The sequence below is a fragment of the Chenopodium quinoa genome, unplaced genomic scaffold (genome assembly GCF_001683475.1).
Source record: "Chenopodium quinoa cultivar QQ74 unplaced genomic scaffold, ASM168347v1, whole genome shotgun sequence".
In the NCBI taxonomy this organism is placed as follows: domain Eukaryota; kingdom Viridiplantae; phylum Streptophyta; class Magnoliopsida; order Caryophyllales; family Amaranthaceae; genus Chenopodium; species Chenopodium quinoa.
This window is the reverse complement of record NW_018743122.1, coordinates 1,628,355-1,650,181: the sequence shown is the minus strand read 5'-3', so window position 1 is coordinate 1,650,181 and position 21,827 is coordinate 1,628,355. Positions and strand designations below refer to the sequence as shown.

Here is a 21,827-nt window from a genome sequence, read left to right as displayed (position 1 = left end):
GATGACTGCATTATGGGGTTCGTGCGGCTGCTATATTAGTTGCAAGGCCGGTTGTATCAATCAGGCATCCACTTAAATGTTGCCTGAGTTATTGCGAATCATGGAGCTCACAAATTACCTCAAATGAAGAAAAGCCGCATATGTTAATAGGGAGAAGCTTATTAATGAAATAGCGGAGTAGCTTGGTATATAGTGTCGGTTGTCCTATTGCAAGCAAAACCAACTGTTACTTGCACAGTGTCGGCCACCATAGTAAAAAGCAAGCCGCTCAATTTTAAAAATGAAAAAATGATGAATCTCTCACTCCACTAGTTAATGAGCTAGTGAACTTTAGTGAATAAAATTAATGATCAGGCTAGCTGTCAAAAACTTGGAAGTATGGAAGTGAATGTCACTTGCCGCATGTACTTCCACTAATTACAAGAGTTTACTCTTAAAAATTTATTGTATTATATTATGTATAATACAATTAGTAACATTCATATACATATATATTTGTTAATATATATGATGTTGATAGTATCAAACTATCAATCATGAATAGCATGCGGCCGACTCATTGAATGAGTTGGTTTGAAATAGTGGAGTTGGCCAATTTAGCCGTCTCTCCCCTAATAAAATTTAGATTAAACGGCATTGCCCTTTAACCTTCAAATATGCATGACTTAGTCTGACAGGCCTTTTTGGCTGCCTGACTCTCAACATTCAACCTCACGACGCCTGATGTACTTGACATCCGGCCTCATGATGCCTGCTGCCTCCCAAAGGAGGCTCCCCTCTTGAGTCGGTGATCCACTACCGTTGTGCCATTACAGATGTGTCTCCCCACAGACGGCGCCAAATGTTTTGGGGTTTTTTGTACGTACCGAATGGAGGGTGTGTACGTCCCTCGGGAGACAGATCCGCAATGCAACACTCGAACGGCCCGGTCACCTGCAAAACAACGAACCCCGGGGGGCCGAAGGTCCGCCTCCGACGATCAAGTCAGTGATCGAAATAATGTATTTTAGAGAGAGAAAGTAGAGAGAAGGGAGAGTAATTGTGGGGGGCATTGCCCTTAGAGAGAGAATTGGATCCCTTAAAACTGATGTAATGATCAGTATTTATAGAGCATTGGGATATGTGCCTCTTAGGTTATTTTACATAATTAGATTGGCTTCTCACTGTTTTTACGGTTTCTAGGGTTGTGGGCTTAGAGCCCATTTTCATCCTTCTATCATTGAGTGACACGTGTCATGCTCTAATTGGCTCATTGAGCGTTGAGCTTGCGGACACGTGTCGAGGTGGCATTGGTCCACATATATAGGGGGTATTTTTACCCCCAAACAAGTTCTAGCGATGTTCTTGAGGTATGCTCATTTTTTCCACTTCTACCATTTGTTTTATTTTTCATTTGTTGACGCCCTTTGATTTTGTATCTTTCAGGAGCAACAGAGGTCCCGCTCGCGCTCGAGGCATAGAGGCTCGGACGAGGAGAAGCTTGGTCGTGGTAGACAATCTCCTGCGGTTCATCGGCATTCTCAGTCTCAGCGAGAGCCTCAGATTACTCAGCCGTTTCAGGAGGCTCAGTGGCAGCATCCCTTGTCTTCCCAGCGCTTTCAGGATCAGAGTCAGGGGCAGCGGCAATCGTTTTCACAGCCTTCACAGCCTGAGTTTAGGCCTGTTTTGACTCCCGTGGATCCTGGTTTATTTTCATCTCCATCGTCTGGGATTCCTCCACCGGTGTCGGGCTTATTCTCAGTTCCGATGTATGGGACGATGCCTCCACCGACGATTCCCGTGTCTTTGAGTCAGTCTACACCGTTTACCAGTTGAACGAGTCCTGCCTTGAGTTTGACTGCAGCTGGAGTCACAGGGACTAGTAGGGACACTACTCCCCGTACTCGAATGATGGCGGGACTCTTTGGCTCACCGTTCCCGTATTCACAAGGTGGAGATGATACTGACCCTAACTCTTCTAGTTCTGCAGACTTTTGACCGAGGGTCTTTATTTGTACATACTGTGATGACACTTGACGCTATTTATTTACTATGACTCATTTTGTATATTATTCACAGTTTATGCGTTTATTAGTGTGTGTTAGTGTGTGCTTGAGACTCATTGTGTGTGATCGTGTATTTATTAATGACGCGACAAAAAACGTAAGTGGAGTAAGTGGAGGGTATCGACCTTCCCCAAAAGAAAGAGAAATAAAAAGACAAGAAAAAATAAAGAGAATAAATAAGTAAATATATAAATGATAAAGAGAAAATAGAAATAAAAAGGATGAAATACTAAAGTAATGAATAAATAAATAAATAAATAAAAATAAATAATAAAAAAAAAAAGAAATGATAAAAATAAATAAAAATAAATAAAAATAAAAAAAAGTTGAGAATTTTATTAGGAATAAAACTCCCAGAAAACTGAAAAATAAACGGTGAAGTTAAAATACTAAAAAAATCCGGATAGATAAGGGAAAAGAAAAAAAAAGAAAACGCATGGGGTGTCGCGACACGACATTGTACACCGTGTCACGGCAAGAACTGCCGTGTCGCGGCAAAAATTCCCGTGACACGGTGGGATTCCCCGTGTCGCGGTGCGCGTATTCTACAACGGTGTGGTTTACGCGTACTAAAAGATAATTTCTGAGTAGTTTCGAGCGCTTTTTCTATAAAATAGGACCAAAATAATTACGAAACACAAAATAATTGGAATTTCATATTTCAATAATAATGTCTCAGAATTTTGATAATACATTGCGCGACTGGTCTTACTCTTTGACTAATGCTGACAAAAGAGAGTTAGAATTGTTTCATGTCAGGGGTTTACTAGCCCTGAGGCATGTGGCGATTGAACATGATTTTCTTAGGGCAGCATTAGACTATTGGAGTCCAGAAACACATTGTTTTAAATTTGATTACGATGAAATTTGTCCCCTGCCGGAGGAATTTGGTGCAATCTTTGGATTTCCTGCTAGAAATCTTATTTCCATGCCTACCCTACGTGAATATTATTACCAAGATTTTGAACGCCATCTGAATCTAACAGAACTAGATTTAAATAGAATTGTGTGTGGTAATGAGGTAGACTTATAAAACCTTGAAAATTTATATTTTAATCGCCCTATCTCTGAGTCTTATCATGTATATCGTAAAAGGGCATATATTTTTTGCATGTTTAGCAAGCTATTATTTGCAAACGGTAGGGTAGGACATGCTTGCCTAGCGTCTGTACTTGAACATGTTGAATCTGGGAGATCCCCTATGCCTACGTGCCTTGGAGAAACGTTTCGTGGCCTTGACGAAGCAAAAGCTGACCGGAAAGCCATCAGGAAGGGCTCTCTGCTATTGCTGCAAGTAAAAATACGCTCCGAGTAGCCCCCGTAACACAAAACAGGCACCGTGTCACAGTGGCTATCTGCCGTGACACGGTGAAGTCTGCCATCTCACGGGAAATCTACATTTATTTTTTTTTTTTGTTTTTTTTTTTTTTTTTGCAGATTTGGTTGATGGAGCGTTTAGAATTATTTGAAGCCCCCGACAATTTTGAAAAATATGGCCATAACGACCTAGTCCGCAGGAAAAAGAATTACTCCGTGAACATGTTGTATGAAGGCTGGAAAAATTTCTTTGCAAAGAGGGAATTTTCCATTCGTTGGGTAGTTCCTTGGTGGAGGCTTACTAGGATGGTTGGTACGAATGATATTCCATATTGTCGTGTTCCTAGTATCTCAAAACTGACTTTTTATTGTCCTTCTCGACTGATGCGGCAGTATGGACTTGAACAAGTAGTTCCATGCTATAACGATAGTCCTCGTGAAGTATCGTTGCATGAAAGTAACGTTCACAAGTACGAGACTTACTGGATTGGAAGACCTTTGTGGACCGTTTCTGCAAGTGACCAAGCTCCTCCTCCTTTATCTAGTGCATACAAGGCATGGTTGAACCCTATAAGTAGGAGGGAACGATTCGGATCACGCAAGTATGACGTGAAGAGTCGTCTTGGAAATAAGAGAGCACCTCCTAAAGATCGTCTAGGTCCAAGAACACAAGAGATTGAGTTTAAGACTCCTATAATGTCGAAAAGGAAAAATTATGTGAAAGGGAAGGGTAAAGAGAAGATGGTCTATAGAGAGAAACAACCGAAGAAATTTAAGAAAGGTGAAAGGGGTGAAAGTTCGACTAGGGGTGTGACGGTTCGGGCTACAAAAGACACATTAATGGTGAAGGCCGACCTAATTGAAAAAGAGAATGAGGGTCCTAAAGTGAAGAGGGATTAGATCAGTATTTCTTTGCTTTTATGATTTATAATTTTTTATTTAAAATAAGGGTATGATGCCAATAATTGTAGTCACATTTATTTCAATAGCATATTTATTTTAGCCTTAAATAAAAAATTACAATGACTTTTTTTTATTTATTTATCCGAGTCAAGGAGTCGGACGCAATGGAAGAATGAAAATAAAAACCTCGAATAAATAATGAATTCGCAAAGAATGCGTCACTAAAAAAAATCGGAAAACCTGAAATTCCACCGTGTCACGGTGAAAAATCCCGTGACACGTTGCAAATTCCCGCGTCACGACAATTTTTTTTTTCAGGTCCACCGTGCCACGGTGGACTTTACCGTGACACGGTGGAATGTGCCGTGTCGTAGCAGAGATCCCCTTTTTTTCTTTTTTCAGGTCCACCGTGCCACGGTGGAATGTCCCGTGTCGCGGCAGAGATCCCCCTTTTTTTTTTAGTCGTGATGCAATGCTGAACTGATGCGTATACTTGATCGACTGAGGGAGGATTTTATTTTTTTGAAGTGGTCGGGCCCCCTTGAGGGGTTGCCTACGTATCCTTAAAAAGGAATCAGGCCAAACGTAGCTCTATTGGCTCATGAAACCATGCGACTAGGCATAAAATTTCTTGAGTTGATCCAAGTTGGTTAAATTGTGGAAACCGTTACCGTCCATGTCTACCAATTGCGCCGCTCCGCCAGACAAGATGGCTTTAACAATGTACGGGCCTGACCAATTTGGTCTGAATTTTCCTCTTGCATCTAACACATTTTCGCGAAGTGCCTTAAGCACCAGGTCACCCTCTTTGATGTTCCTAGTCTTGACTTTTTTATTAAAATGTCGCGCCATACGCTGTTGGTTTGGACATGATGCAAAGCTGCCAAGCGTTTTTCATCAAGTAAGACTAGTTCATCATATCTTGCTCTAATCCAGTCGACTTCATCTAGTTGGCTTTCCAATGCGATTCGAAGAGAAGGGATTTCGAGTTCAATTGGTTGTACAGCTTCAACTCCATAGACCAAAGAGAAAGGGGTAGCCCCCGTTGATGCACGAACAGAGGTTCGATATCCCCAAAGGGCGAAATGTAGCTTACTTGGTCAATCCTTGTAATTTTCTGTCATCTTTTCGATGATAGTTTTCACATTTTTGTTGGCCGATTCGACCGCACCATTTGTTTGTGGTCTGTAAGGTGATGATCTGTGATGCTTGATATGATATTTCTGTAATAATTCTGCGTATTCGGCTTGGAAATGCGTTCCATTATTGCTGATCATCTCATGTGGTACCCCATAGCGGCATATGATATTTTTCTCAATGAATTGAGCTACGTGTTTCGCCGTCAGCTTAGCATATGAGGCAGCTTCGACCCATTTGGTGAAATAGTCGATCGCTACGAGGATGAATTCGTGCCCCCCTTGTCCTGGTGGTGTTATTTTTCCAATGATGTCGATGCCCCACGTGGAGAAAGGCCATGGAGAAGTATATGTGTAGAGAAGCGAAGGTGGAACATGCTGTAAATTTGCGTAGACTTGACACTTCATACATTTCTTGACGTATTCGTGACAATCTCTCTCCATAGTAGTCCAATAATAACCTTGTCGTTGAATCTTTTGGACTAACATCTTTGCATTCATGTGCGTTCCACATATACCGGCATGGAGGTTTTCCATGGTTCTGTGTGCTTCTTTCTTGGCTATGCATAAGAGATTTCTCCCCATTGCAGTCCTCTTGTGGAGTTCTCCCCTGATGAGCACATACTGTGAGGTTAGGAGCCTCAAAGCACGGCGTGCCCTTTTATCAGTATTGGGAGGGTATTGTCCTCTTGTCACATAGTTAAGGATATCTACCATGGCTCTTCATCTTCTTCTTGTGGTTCTTGTTCATCGTCGAGTGTGTGAACATAAGATCGACTCATATCTTCTTTCTATGGTCAACGACATTCTGATTGTATCCGTTGGAATTCGCACCATTGATGCTAATTTAGCTAGTGCGTCGGCGAATTGGTTTTCTTCTCTCGGCAAATACGTATATTCCACTTCATCTAGTTGCTCTGTGAGAGTTTCTAAATGAGCTTGATACATAGCGAGACTTTCACTTCTCACTTTCCATCTCTTGGAGATTTGGTTAATGATTAGTGAAGAATCACCATAGATTCTGAGTTTCTTAATTCCCAAGGCGACAGCTGTTTCTAATCCTAAAATACATGCTTCATATTCTGCGGCATTGTTGGTGACATCAAAGTCGAGCTTCATGGAAATTGAGATGTGCTCTTCATTGGGTGATACAAGCAAGACTCCTACACCACATCCTTTTTGGTTTGAAGCTCCATCGAAATAGAGCGTCCAGCTATCATCTTCGGTCATGAGTAAATCTTCGTCAGGGAAATCCTACTCATCTTCTTATTTCTCAACTTCTTCTAGCGGAAAGTCTGCTAAGAAGTCAGAAACCGCAGAACCTTTGATGGCTTTTTGTGGTACAAATTTCAAGTCAAACTGAGCAAGATTGACTGTCCACCTTGATAATCTGCCATTGAGTGTTGCTTTTTCGAACAAGTATTTGAGAGGATCCATCTTGGACACGACATGCACTGTATGAGTGAGCATGTAATGTCTTAGTTTTTGTGCGGCCCATACAAGTGCGAGACACAATTTTTCAAGTGATGTGTATCGTGTCTCATATCCTTAAAGCTTCTTACTCAAGTAGTAGATTGCATTCTCCTTGCTTTCAATCTCTTGTGCTAGCATTGCCCCCATCGTTTCTCTTGTGGCCGTAAGGTAGAGTCGAAGAGGAAAGTCAGGTATTGCTGGCGCTAGCACGGGTGGGTTTATGAAATGGAAATATGGATTTAAGCACTCTAAAAATTAAATACTCAACCTGACCAATAATGGCGGTGGAAGGTTGTTCATCATCGGGTTTGGTTTTGGGGAGACATTTTTAGGTGTCTACAATGACAATTATAATAATCATGTTAAAGCATAATAATAGCAAGATCCTAGGCATGGTACTAACAAGATTAATAACAAACTCTAGCATGTCACTAAGCAATAAAAATCAAAGCTTTAACCCTAACATGATACTAACATGAATATTAGGAAATAAAATAGGAAGCATTCTTTTAATCATACTTGATATTAGGAATTTTTAGTTGTTACCCTAAACATGATACTAGAAGCAATAAAACGTCCTAACATGATACTAGGAATCAAAATAACAATATAAGCATGATTTCTATATCATAATATCAATAAATCAATTAAAGCACTTACTTGGATGCTTCGTACCTCTTTCTAATAACAAAATACACACGTTAGTAACTTCAAGGAAAATAATAAAATCAACATTTAAATTAAATAATTGAAAGAGAGATTCGGGACCAAACCCTCAGAAGTTAAAACCTTTCACGTCAAGGGCGAATGCAACTTCGAATTTGGCTAGGTGTTTCTAGATCTTGTGAATGCGGAATTTTTTATGCAAAAGCTAGTTTAGAGAGAAGAGAGATCAAGAGAATCTTGAAGAGAATATTAGAAAACTAGAGAGTTGATGATTTTTGATGAGAATTGATGATTGAAAACGGAGGTTTTAGGAGGCTATTTATAGAGAAAATCAGCCGGATGGATAAAAAAACGAATCAGAGTTTCGAAGAGAATAAAACGACTTGGCGCCAGACGCCAGACATTAGCGCCAGACGCCAGGGCTAGCCAGACGCCAATCCTAGCTCCAGGCGCTGTACCTATCGTCAAATGCTAGACAACAGTTTTCACACGTTTTCTTAAGTTGATAAAATTTAGCCGTACAGAATGGAAAAATCGTATTTTCCTTAAAAACACTTCTTTTATTCTGATTAAAACTCTAAAAAGTCAACTAAAGTCAATTTTATCAATGCTAATTAAATTAGGAATGAAAAGAACCTTCTAGAAGAATCTAGAAGAATATAATCAATTCTAATTGCATTAGGAATTATAAATCAATATTAGGCCATCCTCTAGATCATTGGGCCGCATATAAACATTATTAAACCGGGCCCAGTTTAGTAATTTGGTCATAACTTCCTCATTATTCATCGGAATTGAGCTTATAATATATCGTTGGAAAGCTCTTTTCGAATCCGACCCAACTACATCATTATTGGACCCTTGCCATGGACCAAACCAAACTGGATTGGCTATTTTCTTAAAATAGGTTTTCAAAAACAGAGAGAAAGAAAAGAAATAAAAACTAACCGCAACACTAGACCTTCCACACTTTCACTTCATTCGATTATGAATCGACGCGAAAGGTACTCATCACCGGGTTTGGTTTTGAGTAGACACAAATGGGTGTCTACAACGTCAAATCGATTCGACGGTTGAGCACATGTTTTGATTGGTGCTGCATCCATAAGGTTCAACGAGACATGGTCCAGAAAGCTCATGACTTAGCTACTATAGCCAACAATAGTCTTTCGTCCTTTAATATTTATATGTAATTTGCTTAAACTTATATCAAAAAATATATATATATATATATAAAATATTACAATCATAAAACCATAAAATATATACATAACCAACCTATTTTAAAATTAGAGTCCTATAACTAAAATCTAACAACATAACCAATACATCATTAGTTATTTATTTCGATGGTAGTAAGAAAATAAGCAACTTCAAGATGAGTTGCCTCGCCAAAATCAAAGTCACCTTCGCCAACTTCAAATACAAGATTTGTCTCAACCTTAGCCCTTCATGGATGTGATGGCAAAGAAATATAATGGCTTTAGCTTTGTCTTGTAATGTAGCTTTATTACCCTCTTTGATTGTTTCACCAAGCCCTTTAGCATCTAGGTATATTTCAACATCTAACACCCATGATAAATAATTCTTTCCGGTAATATCAAGGGCCACAAATTCAAACTTGGCAAGATTTGACCTTTTCCTATTATACAAGATAATATTCAAATCAGAGATTATAAAAACATGATTATTGGTGCTCAACTCATCAAACATGCAATGGCAAAATAAACAAAATATATGTAATTGCTACACCACTCACATTATAATATACTGATAAAATTAAATAAAGTAGCATATATTGTGGTGAAAATAAATAAACTAGTGATCATAAAACCGGCAAAAATACATACAATAAATTAAAATTTACAACCAATTTGGCATAAATACTAATAAGAATAATAGTAATAGTAATAATAATATATATCTAAACACAACTTTAAAGTTCAAACAAATAAAATCATCATGCAACAGTGATAGAGTAAAACTATAAATCATACATTCATACAAAATTACAAATACACAAGGCAAATTTTAAGATGCACCATGGTGCACCTAGAAATAGGTGCACCACGTCTATACTTTTGAACAATTCTTAAAAAATCTGAACAATTGCAAATTTTGAACATGTAGTAGAAACATCTGAACATCGCAAATTTTGAACATTTAGTTAAAAAATCTAAACAATTGCAATGCATCATGCTTATACTTTTGAACATTTAGTAAAAAAACTGAACAATCGAGAATTTTGAACATTTAGTTAAAAAATCTGAACAACGCCATTTTTGAACATTTAGTAAAAAAATCTGAACAATCGCAATGCAGCACGCCTATAATTTTGAACTTTTAGTAAAAAAATATGAACAATAACAAATTTTGAACATATAATAAAAAAATCTGAACAATTGCAAATTTTGAATTATTACGAGTCAGACAAATTTTGAAATAACTCGTAATAATTCAATAGTTTTGTAATATAAATTGAACATTTAATGTATACAAAATGAACATTTCTTAATAAAATATGAACATAAAAATTGCATGTTTATGTTCAATTATTGTGACGAGTTCATATTTTTTTACTAAATATTCATTTTTTGCAAAATGTTCAATTTTTTTTAATAAATGTTCAAAAGTATATTCGTGGTGCACCTATTTCTAGGTGCACCATGGTGCACATAATACTAATTGGTGGAGTGATATTGAACAGTAAAAGGCCAATATATATCCTATTCATAGATTAATATAATAACTGGAAAATAACTTGCATAGCAAGCACTTTGATGTAACAATCACACGTTGAATTGCAGTTCGAACAAATATAAATTATACTAGTTTTGTGCCCCGTGCGATGCCCGGGTTGTTTTTCGAATTTTAAGATAAAATTTTAATCTATTTGTCAAGTTTTAAAATATATCATTGATACAAAATTAGTTAGGAATTGATGTTCTTTTGTGGCAATTTGCTATCTAGTAAGCATGCATTTAATGACTAATAATAATGTTGGTGGATAAAATGAGCATGATGTTACAAGATAGGATAACAACCAATCAAAATCTAAGTATATATCATAAAGTTAAACAGCTAGTAAAACAAAACCACAGATTTAACTGACATGATAATCTTCGCTGAATTTAATTCCCCTTGTTATTTTTTTTTTCTTTCTTCTGATTACAATTTCCATACGCTTATTTTCAGTTCGATGATAATGATAATTATAGGCAATGGGGTTGATAACATATTATGAAAAGTACAAAGAAGAATGAAAGAATAGAGGGCAGAGAGAGGATATAGAGAGAATGTAGAATATCATAAAAACTGTCTACTCCTTAATCATCCAAAGAAGTAATTTATATATACAAAAGTAACTACCAAGTGATGATGAACATACACTATTTTACAACATATCTCATATATTAGGAATAAATTAAAAGATTATCTCATTTAATAAATAGGGTCAAGAATCAAAATGTAACCAATAAAATGAACCGAGGGATATTAACTATTTGAAGAAGGTTTACATATTTATAGTTAGCAGCTAAAATCACCGAGTCTAGTTCATCAGTGACGCTATAATTCTGTGCTCTATTATTACACTGAAGCTTTACAAGGATGAGATCGCCCATCATGGGTTGATAAACAATGATATAGCTTTGATTCAAAAAATTTGCTCTTGTATGTACAACTCCTGGGTATTTAGCACGGGATCCATTTCTTGCTACCAACGGCTTGAGTTGACGACGCGACACTTAAATCAATCATGAAATTTGGTAGAAAATGGCTCGATGAATATGAATTAGTCATCAATACCTCGATTCCAAGCCAAATCTGCAAATACATCGGTTAAATTGTCATATATGAATCCACAACTAAAGAGAAAAGAACAAACCTAACCAAAAATTTTGAGCAGACATGAAATTCCCCAAAATTGCCAATCTGTATAACATGCTTGAACACCAGGAAAGAATGGAGAAAGAAATTCAGTTCAAGCTCTACACAGGTTAAACTCTAATTAGAGACACCAAGTGGAGCATAACCTTGTACTCCTTGCCCCTGACAAAAGCCCCGCTGAGTAGAGGTACACGTTAACCTTGTTCATTTTTTTCTTCACAATTACTTAGCCAAAGGGAGACTTAAGGGTGTGTCTACGTTCTATTCACTTGATTTTCACAAGATAAAACCTATCCTATCTAATTCGAACTTATATCAAACCATTTATAACTTTTAGTTGTAACTTAAACTTAGGTAATCCTTATCAACCTTTTTCAAAACTTATCTCATATGAAATTAGGTGAATAGAGTAGAGCCCAAAAAATTTCAGGTTTTAAATCCTATATCCAATACACTTGCTTTATATTATAGGGAAGGTCTCCATACAACAGTTGAAGGTTTTGCGCAAGTCACTGAACAAAACACAGAATAATGAAAGGATTGTAAATGAATTAGGCCAACTAAGGATAGAGTAATATTTTAATTACAAGACTAGCTTAAAATTAGATTCAATCACTCATAAGCAACATTGAAAAAAATAAAGATTATGCTCAAAACAACTAGTTTCGATTTCCTAAAACACGCTGCTATGCTACTTGGACTCTACGTTATACTTCTTAAGCCTCTTTAGTAAAATTTCTAAAACACAATGACATTGGCATGGACACTACAAAACTTAATTTATGCCAAACATATGGAACATTTTGATGTAATAGTCAAGTTTGACATGTAGACATGAACCCATGTCTTATGTTGTCCAAGCCTACATAACCCATTTAGCCATCTAAGAAAAAGGTAAGGCCACAAAACAAGTCAAGCTTAGCAAAACAAAGTACTACCTCCGTTACAGGTTATGTGCAACGATTTGACATAAAGCAGAGAGGGAAAATGTCTAATCGTTGCACATAACCTGTAACGGAGGTAGTATTATACTTTCCAAGCCTCCTTAGTAAAATATTAAAAAAATTTATCCGTCAATCCTCCACTTTGACTAACTAATTTGAAGTTTGTTCAAGAGCTTTACCATAAATATATTTTAGAACTCCAATGGTTGGGTAATTATTTTATCGACTTTTATGACAAATCAACTTCTCAAGTCATTCCTAGCTACTTATGGTTCCAATGATTTAAGTACTATAAATTATATGTAGACTAAAAAAATTCACACACTATACCCTAAGGGAATGCACACAAAAGGACAGCATAGGAAACAGAGCCCAATCAGTGGACGTGATGACACCTAGTATAATTAGCTAAAAGATGGAAAAGAAAGGATTTAGCAAGTATTAAGAGAAGAAAAATCACCATCAAGTACATCGTCAACAGCCGCATTAGGAATAAGGAGCCCCACAATTCGTTGGCTATCTGTTGTTGTCTCTATACGCACAACACGAACCCGTCTATGACTCTGGCGGGCCTGTTGATTATAATGCCACAGTTAAAAGTGCCTTTGTAATTAAAGTTCAGCAGTGGAGTGACTTGAGACAATTTTAACAAATTTTATCAGTCTGTTTATATAATATACAACAATATATTGGAAATGTGTAGCTTGTTACAAAGCAAAAGCCACTAAATGTATTCGGCAAGGGATACAACCCAAGGCAGTATACGAGAGGTGGGGGCACACCCCTTGCTAAAGTTTGTTATGGGTTTGATTGCATAATAGATTAGGGTTTTAATTATATATTCTAAGAATAAAATAGGATTTTGATTTTCATATCAGGCATCATATTTTCTTGTTATTTAAAAATATAAATAAATGAAAGCTTTGGTTTACAAGTTGAGGTAGGTCCCCAGGGAGCAGTTCTTACACCATAGCCCCTCAACATGGCCAAGAGATGGTGTTAAGTTGTGCGCCTTCCATCTTAGAGCCTTATAAGAACCCTCATTTACAATTATAGATTACACATACACTGCAGTGTTCAGTCCAATTGAAGCATTGAGGATTCCACTTTCGCAAGGAATAAAAATCATTTGAGCTGGTTTCCATCAATTCCCTTCACCTGCGCATCCCAATGTGCTTATTTGTTTTGCACCAACAAACAGCAGATGAGTGGAGGGGAGGCACCATAAAAATCTTGTCTCAGGGGTTAATATTCAACTATAACCATATTAAAATCATTATTAAATAAAAGTGAAAAACAAATAAGATTCCTAAAATGGGCTCAAAATAATAGCAAGGCCCTTCAAATTACTTGATGAATTTTCATTAGCATTTAGCATCATCAAATAATGGTTGGAATACTCTCAAATTCTCAGTAATGTGCTTTAAGTTGCATTGGTCTTGGTGTCTATGGCTACAATACTTCTTTTAAGTGTTTTGGAAGCTTGATTAAATTCAGGAAATACATATCAAAAGTGTAGTAGAATATCTACATTGCAGCAAAATGCTAGCAACACACCTTGAATATCATCACATGGCAATGTTACAGTGTAGCTGACACTGAAGCAGCACCAAGACTTAATTTTACTGAATATGCCCTCTCCCATTCCCCACTACAGCCTACAGCTTATGTGTATCCTTGCAGCCCACATTTATTTCACTACAAATGATCCTAAATGTCTATATTTGATTAAAAGCTTAATCTTGATAACCTTATTCCACTTATTTTAACACTTACAAGCTCCTCCATTTCATACAAGGTATGGTTGTGACCAAGTTTTTTCCAGCCAATGTGCACAGCTCTAGGAAAATCGAAAAAGTTTGTTATTTTAAGCTTAATTGAGGTTCTTATTTAGTTATGGCTTTTATTATGGTGAAAAAGCTGAATTTGAGTCATGTGTATCACGAAGAAGTTATACCTCTTCTCACTTAGATCAGCTTAAAGGGCTTTTAATGGACAAAGCCTTTAATGGACAGGATCCTTAATGGGTAGAGTCAATTAAGTGCCAAAATGTTTTTCCAATTTAATATACTCCTTCCGCATTCAATTATCTGCAACATTTGCCATAATTGGGTGCTACCTATTATCTGCAACAAATTTTTTTTTTCTATTTTTAGTAAAATTTAAAAAGACATCCTTACCCTTACTTTTTTGTTTTAAATTTGTTTAACATATCTTAATTTTACATAATTATATCTAAAACACTCTAATGATTCCCACCAAAATTTAATCCATTTATACCCTCTTACTTCCAAACCCTTTAATCTCCCAACTACCTCATTCATTGATCTTCATTGAAGATGTCTCGATTTTGCTGCCTTTCATCATTTCTGGAGAATTCTCCGGAAATTATTCAAAACCCATCCCCCCTCTTTCATTTCCTTCACTCTCCCTCATGTTATCTCTCCTCTCACTCTTTCTCTCTCTCCTATGAAACCCTAATTCGGTTTTTTTTTACCCTCTCTGCAACTACGAACCCAAATAACAATGAGTCCCCTAAAAACACCACCCCTAAGCGTTAGATCTGAGGGTTACCCTCTACAAGTTGCAACGAGACACTGGTATTCTGAAGCCTGTTCGCCGTTGCACTGATTTTTCTTGTCGTTACACTCAAAAAGATCGGAGCAAAATTAAGTGAATATTTTTCGAGCGATGAGGACGAGGAGAAGACGGGTGCTAATGAGGGTCAAGGAGATCCAGATATGGCCGAAAAACAAGAAATGGGTCCCGTTGTAACTGCGGTGGGTGTTGACAGGCCTTTAAACGTTGTTGCTGTGGTGGAGTCCTCTCGTGGCTCTGATGTGGTGGAGGTTGAAGTTCCTCAACCCCCTATTGAGGTGGTGGTGATTCCTGACTCCCCCATGCCTGGGGTGGGAGGAACTCTACGGTCAGATGTGTCTTTATCTTTACTCTGGACTACAACGACTAGGACCCTTGCTAGATGGCTTACCTTAGGGACAAGTACCCTAATGACTTCCCTCCCAACAGCCGATGAGCACAGCGTAACCATTCCTTAACCCTAACTTATTGCTTTCTTATGTTGATGTTGGTGGTTGATGTTAAAATGGGTTTAATTACCCAGTTGGTTATTTTTTGGATGGTTAATGTTGTGGGGGTTTATGTTGAAATGGGTTTTATTACCCTTGTGTACACTTTGCTGTTTGATGGTTTTTGAATGCTATTGGCATGTAATTTATGGTTCTTGATGATTTGTGTGTGCTTCTGCATACACTCCTTGTATTCCCTCTGCTTGGGTTGTGTACCCTCTGGTACTGGTTGGTGATTAATATGCTGGTTTTACATGTGCATACCTGCTTGTATACTACATGCTTGTACCTTGTGTATGTTGATTTTCATGTTGGATTGGGCTTTTTTTACCATTGTTGATTATTGGTGTATGCATCTTTCTGTCTTTATGATTGTTTGAGTCCCATGCTGGCCAAGGGAATGTATGTTTGTTGATGTATGATGAGGCAGGTGTTGGTCCCCATGTATATTTGCCTAAGAGTTCTTGTTAGTCTATGCCTTTGGATGTGTGATTGAGTCCCTCATTCAGTGTTGTATGATTGAGTCCCTCATTCAATGCTATGTGATTTGCGAAATTCCAAATGATGAAGGGACTCAGTTTGATTGGGATATTTAGGGTGGTTTAGCTCAAACAATTGTCTTGTACGGATGTTGTTGAGGTAACAACCTACAACATACATCTCACTGAAAATAAACTTACCTATCTGATGGAATTAATTTTAAACCTGCATTTTCATACTAAATTGATTTGAACACAAAAGATTTAAAGGCTACAAGTCCCTTATCCTAATCATTCAATACATGACTGCCTCAGAATAAAAACAGGTAATCTACCAAAATACACATAACCAAACCATAATAAGCATGAACAAAAAACAATAGCTTACTTTGACGGAAACAATGGTTTGAGTACTTGTTTGGTTATGTGTGGAAGTCATGCCTGCCTTGAATGATTGTCTTGTATGTCCTTAGTCTACATCCACCTCATACTGAGTGTTTTGTGGGATATCTTGGTTTACTGGAATGAAAAGTGTGTTTAGGTGGTCAACTGCTTCTTGGATGAGTCCCCTTTCACATTCCAAAATTTCTGTACTTGCCCATATGTGGTGGGTGAAGTTGTTGCCCCCCTCCTTTTCAAGAATCTTCATCATGACCCCCTTACAAAGTGATCCATGTATACTTGTTTAGTATAGGATCAAACCACTCATAAGCCTCATACAGTTTGTCTATGAGTTCATCTAATGTAGTAAGGAATAACTGATATTGTAGAGATTGTATGACCTTGAAAAGACCGGGGATTGTGCAAACACCATTTGAATGTTGAACCATCAGATGTGCTGGCTGCAATGAATTCCTCATCCCTAGAAATTTGATGTGGCCTAGCATTGTCCCACTAGATGAATATGTTTTTAGGAAAACTAGGATGCAATTGTCTTTTTATTGTTGGAATGATTTTGTACAGTAGCATTTTCTTGTTTTCATCCTTGTTCATACTCACAACAGCCTTAGTTTCCATAACCCCTGCATTTCTGCTTTTGCTTTTCTTTTTAGCCCTCTGTTGGTAAGTGAATGGGAAGATATCAAACTTCCCATCATGCAACATCTGTTCATTGCAATCATACAAGGGTTTCCAAATGACCCCCATGAACATGGCTTTCACTTAGTATCTCTTTGATTGTTGGCATCTGTAGGGATTTTTTTCCTTTGGTAACAGGTAAAACCCCTCCTTGTCTCAAGGTTCATATAGTACCACTTCTCATCAATGTGTATGTATTGTTACATATCCATGAAAGTTAGGTTACTAACTGCTGGAATTGGGTGAAGATGTTGTAGTGCCCACTTTAGCCTTACCACTTTATGGTTAGATGTTAGTGTTGGATAGTTTGTTGTTGTATGTGTTCTTAACCTGCCTTTTTTTCAACTTATGGAGAAATGAATGTGAAATTTTGAGAGCTGCTACATAACTCCTTTCTGTTGGCCTTTAATATAATGGCACACACTGCAAGAACTCATGTCCTTTGGTTTTGGACCTGTTTTTCCAAATTTTTTGCTTCTGACATCAATAACATACCCTTATGCTATACTTTGCTTTACAAATTTCCAGACCCTAAGTGTTGTACTTCTGTGAATCCCATATTTTCTACCCTGACAGAATCCCCTTCTGAGTTCCCCCTCCTACATGTTGAGTGAAATGTCATCATCCATTTTCCTTTTTGTAGTTGTTTTCTGCTTGTTGGTTGTTGTAGTTGTGGTACATCCCCTTCACTGTTGTTTTCTTCTGCTTCACTGCTGTTAGAATCAACATCATATTCCATGTTCTCATCCTCACTTATGTACTTAAATGGTCCCTCATTTAGTAGTTGTTCTATTCCATGTGGTTGGATTCCTTTTTCTTTCTTTTTTTTTTTTTTTCTGTTTCTGCAGATGTGAAGAAAGGTTAAGTTTTTTTGTGGCTGCTGATGTTTCTGTGAAGTGCTGCTGGAAACGGAACCCTAATGCTGCCCTTAGTTTAGGACTAATCTTAGTGTAGACAGTAAATATTTTGGACTTAGTGCTGGAAGCGGAACCCTAATGCTGCCCTTAGTTTGGGAACAAAATGAATTTTAGAATTTGAAGGGCATGGTGGCTCTTGGTTTGTAATGAATGCACATTGAATGCTTGCTGCCTTTTTATATGAGGCACTTCTAGGTTTAATGGTTAGCTTTAAATTTGAATGATATTTAAATTTGGACCAAATTTTGAAACATTTGAAATTTTGGGTGGAAATGTGAAAATTTGAAATTTTCACACAAAAAAAAGAGAGGGAGAAGTACTTTTCCTCTTCTTTTGGTGACAGATTTCCAACAAAAAAAAAGGGGACCACCTTTTCTCTCCTTTTTCCCACTACCACATGCAAAATTATGTCACATGCACTACTTTCTCTCTCTTATTTCCCTCCTTTTTCCCAACTAAATTAAACACCCTAACTTGTCATTAAACTTTCCTAAAAGTTTTGCCTAGGAGTCCGTAAAAGTTGTCTTTGTTGCAGATAATTGAAACCGTAGGGAGTATAAATAATGCAAAAATAGTTACATAGATAAATTTGTATTCATATGTTCTTAACAATGGCTTTCTCCAATATTTATTTTAATTGATATTTTGTTGGCCTGCCTAATATTGATACACTACTGACCCGCGACCCACGTTGCCCCGACCCGCTATTGACCATATAATGCGATCCTTTTTTACCCGACCTCACCCGACCCACCCAATAACTGAGTCTATTCTCAATCAGCAATGATTAAAAGGAATGTGCAACTTGGTTTAGAAACACAAAACCATATAAAATCCCAGTATTTTCTTCTTTTCAAAGGGTCGATGGGGCATATGTTATTAAATCAATAAAATTTCTCTCATCAAACCACTATTACTTCCATGGAACATATCAACAATACATATGAGTGTTTATAATTCTCAAAATTATCTTTAATTGCTCAAGAGGGGCAGTTAAATCTAGGACCTCAGGTTGCACTTTGTTGGATTGAAGGAAAATGGAAGAAAAGGAAAGGAAGGGGAAATGGAGGGATGAATTATCTTTCATTTGGATAATAAATGAGGAAGGGGATAGGAGGGGAGAGAAATTGATGGATTAAATTGTAAGAAATTGATCTCTCCGACAATGAAGAGATTTAGAAGGAAAACTCATCATTCTTCCCTCCCTTCCCCTCCCTCCCTCCCCTTCTTTTCTTTTTCCTTTCTCTATCCAAACACACTGTAGGTGACAATTCAACAACAAAAACAAGTCATCACTGCGTAAGAAAATTTGGATATGTGAAACCTAGAAAAGGGAATGATTTACAAACTACCATGAAGTTTGTTGAAGCTCAAATATGTTCAGGTCAAATTTCAAAGAGTGTATGTGCATACACAGGTATTAAAGTAAATAATGTGTGATAGGTCATTGCAACTCATTAGTTATTTCTCTATTTTGCATTGTTGATATGTCTATGACTTTCAGGAAAATCAGTACCTGTTTTGATAAGGCTTTCTCAATTGCATTCCAAATTGGAAGGATCAGGCCACCCAAAACATTAACTTCTTGCAGTCTTCTTCCCACAGTACAATAGCTACCAACCTTGCAATTGGGGCCATGCATACACTGCAAAAAATAATATAATAAAACAAATTAATTAATCAAAATAGGCACTTGTAATAGCTTCATGATTCATAAACACTTTTTCCCCTAAGAATGTGTACATGAGTACATCTGACCCCCTGTTATGAGGCTATGATCTTAAGCATATAAAGAAGTGATCAAGAAAATGAAACCAAACAGCAAACATAAAAGGAAGAGAGTGAGGCGAAGAAACAATGTAGCAACCATTTGCAAGTAAACATTGTAAATGTGTCTCAATCATGCTGGAAGATGAATAAATACTAGACAAAGACACGCTTCAAATGAAAATACAGCAGTGATGCCAAAAACACCTCTCAACAAAATTTAGGATTATGATTTATAAGGAAATCAAAACTTATCAAATGAGCTACAAAATTTTCCAATCTATAGTCTAAAACAACTATACTGACAAGAAAAAGGTTTAGAAAAGGGAAAAGACAAAATAGAAGAGTGTGAGAATTGGCTGCTTGAACCTCGGACAGGCTGTGTTAAGCAGATTGGCGGCAAATTAAAAGTTTAACCATTCAATCCGCTAATTTGAGGTGTTAGGATTGGCGGTTGGGAAGAGCAGATTTGACTCAATCCGCTGATTTAAAAAAAGCTCCTCATATCAGCATTTTCAAAAGAGAGGATTTGTTCAATTGCTAAAATTACATTCTTGTCCATATTTTATACTACGTATAATTGAACAAATTAATTAACCGATGAACTAATGATTTACAGAAGAAACAAAAAAACATGAAGAATAACAATTAATAAATCCATAATAAACTTTGAAACAAAAAAGAAAAATAATCAGTATTTACCATAAGTATTCAAAAACACATACTTCCTCCGTTTTTTTATACATGTAACACACCCTTTAGCACGGTAATTAAGAAAGTAAGCTAACAGCATATGCACATGGTCCCCCAAGTAATGTTAATGAGTCTAATCAAAGATTAATTGATAAGTGAGTGCTTCCCACGTCAGGTTAATCAATCGCATAAAAATATTATCCCCAAATTAATTTTTTGATTCTTTCAAATTGTAGATTAAAATCAACCGCATAAAAATATTACCCACAAATTAGTGCATAATATAATTTTGAGGAAATTTCTATTCCCAAGTCAAATGCATACAAATCGAAGTAAAAAGAAAAAAAAAAATTCAACTTGTTGCATCCTAATTTGAGCTAAAACATGCCCAGTAGTTTAAATTAGGAAAACCTTTAAGCATGGTCTCCACGCCGTTGTTCTTCTTCGCCAACTCCTTCTATATCTTATGGTAATCTGATTTTGAAGAACACAAAGAGAAATTGAAAGATTACAGTGCAAAACAAGGTGAGTGTTGCAGTCAGCGTGTAGACAAGAATTTGCCCTGCGGTTTCCTACGCTCGCAAGCACAACTTGCCTTGGTTCGCGATGAAGCCAAAGGGCCAAATGACGGGAATTCAGGGAGAGTTGACGAGGGAAAATCGAGCCACATCTGAAATTTTAGATGAGAGAGAAAGTGTGATAATGATACTAGGGTTCTTCAATGTTCATGTGAAGTTGGAAGAAAGTAGGTGAACAATCCACAAAAATAAAAGATTAGTTGAAAATACAGTTTGTTTGTTAATAAAAGGGAGGAAAGGATTAGTAATAGTAATCCTTCCTAATTGATGTTAGGTAGTGGGTGGGTGTTTAGCAGTTAATGAAGTAAATAAGGGGTATAATTTAAAAAAAAATTAAAAAAAATTCCTTTTATTGTGTGTTGCAAATATTGTGACATTTCCTTTTTAGGAAAGTGTTGCATATGTTAGAAACGGAGGAAGTAATTTTTTTTTTCATGGAATTTTTTCCATCTATAAATATGCATGTTGTTTCGGGTATTTTTTTGATTTCCTCGGTTACTGGTCGCGCTCTCCAGGCAATGAGACTCGGACACCTGCAAAATAAACGAATATTCTTTTACCGGAATATTCGCCTCCAAAAGTTAGAGATCTGAACGGAAAAGGCTAGAGAGAGAAACTAAGGAGAAGTTGGAGCTATTTAATGCTCTTTTTTTATAATGTCGTAATCCACCCCTCCCATCATAAATGATTGGGGTATTTATAGGGGTGGGAGTTTGTGCCTCTCTAGGGTTTGTACCCTAAATTTCTGTGACATGATTTGCTGCGCAATAAGAAGGTGCCATGTGTAATACGGGGTCGCCGTTTTGCGGCTTTCATGAATATCTCTCGGGATTTGGGCCATGATGTAAGAAGGACTTT

General features: G+C 37.0%; 1 protein-coding gene across 3 annotated transcripts in view; it reads right to left on the bottom strand.

The window, feature by feature from the left end:
* Nucleotides 1-10,846: 10,846 nt before the first annotated feature.
* Nucleotides 10,847-21,827, bottom strand: part of LOC110731975 (protein FORGETTER 1-like) — a 46,822-nt gene continuing 35,841 nt past the window's right edge. For 2 of the 3 annotated variants that reach the window (XM_021911880.1, XM_021911881.1), the window contains exons 30-32: nucleotides 19,448-19,576; nucleotides 12,833-12,944; nucleotides 10,847-11,365 (exon numbers count right to left, since the gene is read on the bottom strand). In XM_021911880.1, the coding sequence (XP_021767572.1) occupies nucleotides 11,334-11,365; nucleotides 12,833-12,944; nucleotides 19,448-19,576 (273 nt within the window). In that variant the 3' untranslated portion in view covers nucleotides 10,847-11,333. The remainder of the gene's footprint in view (nucleotides 11,366-12,832; nucleotides 12,945-19,447; nucleotides 19,577-21,827) is intronic. The other variant, XM_021911882.1, reaches the window with a different exon arrangement.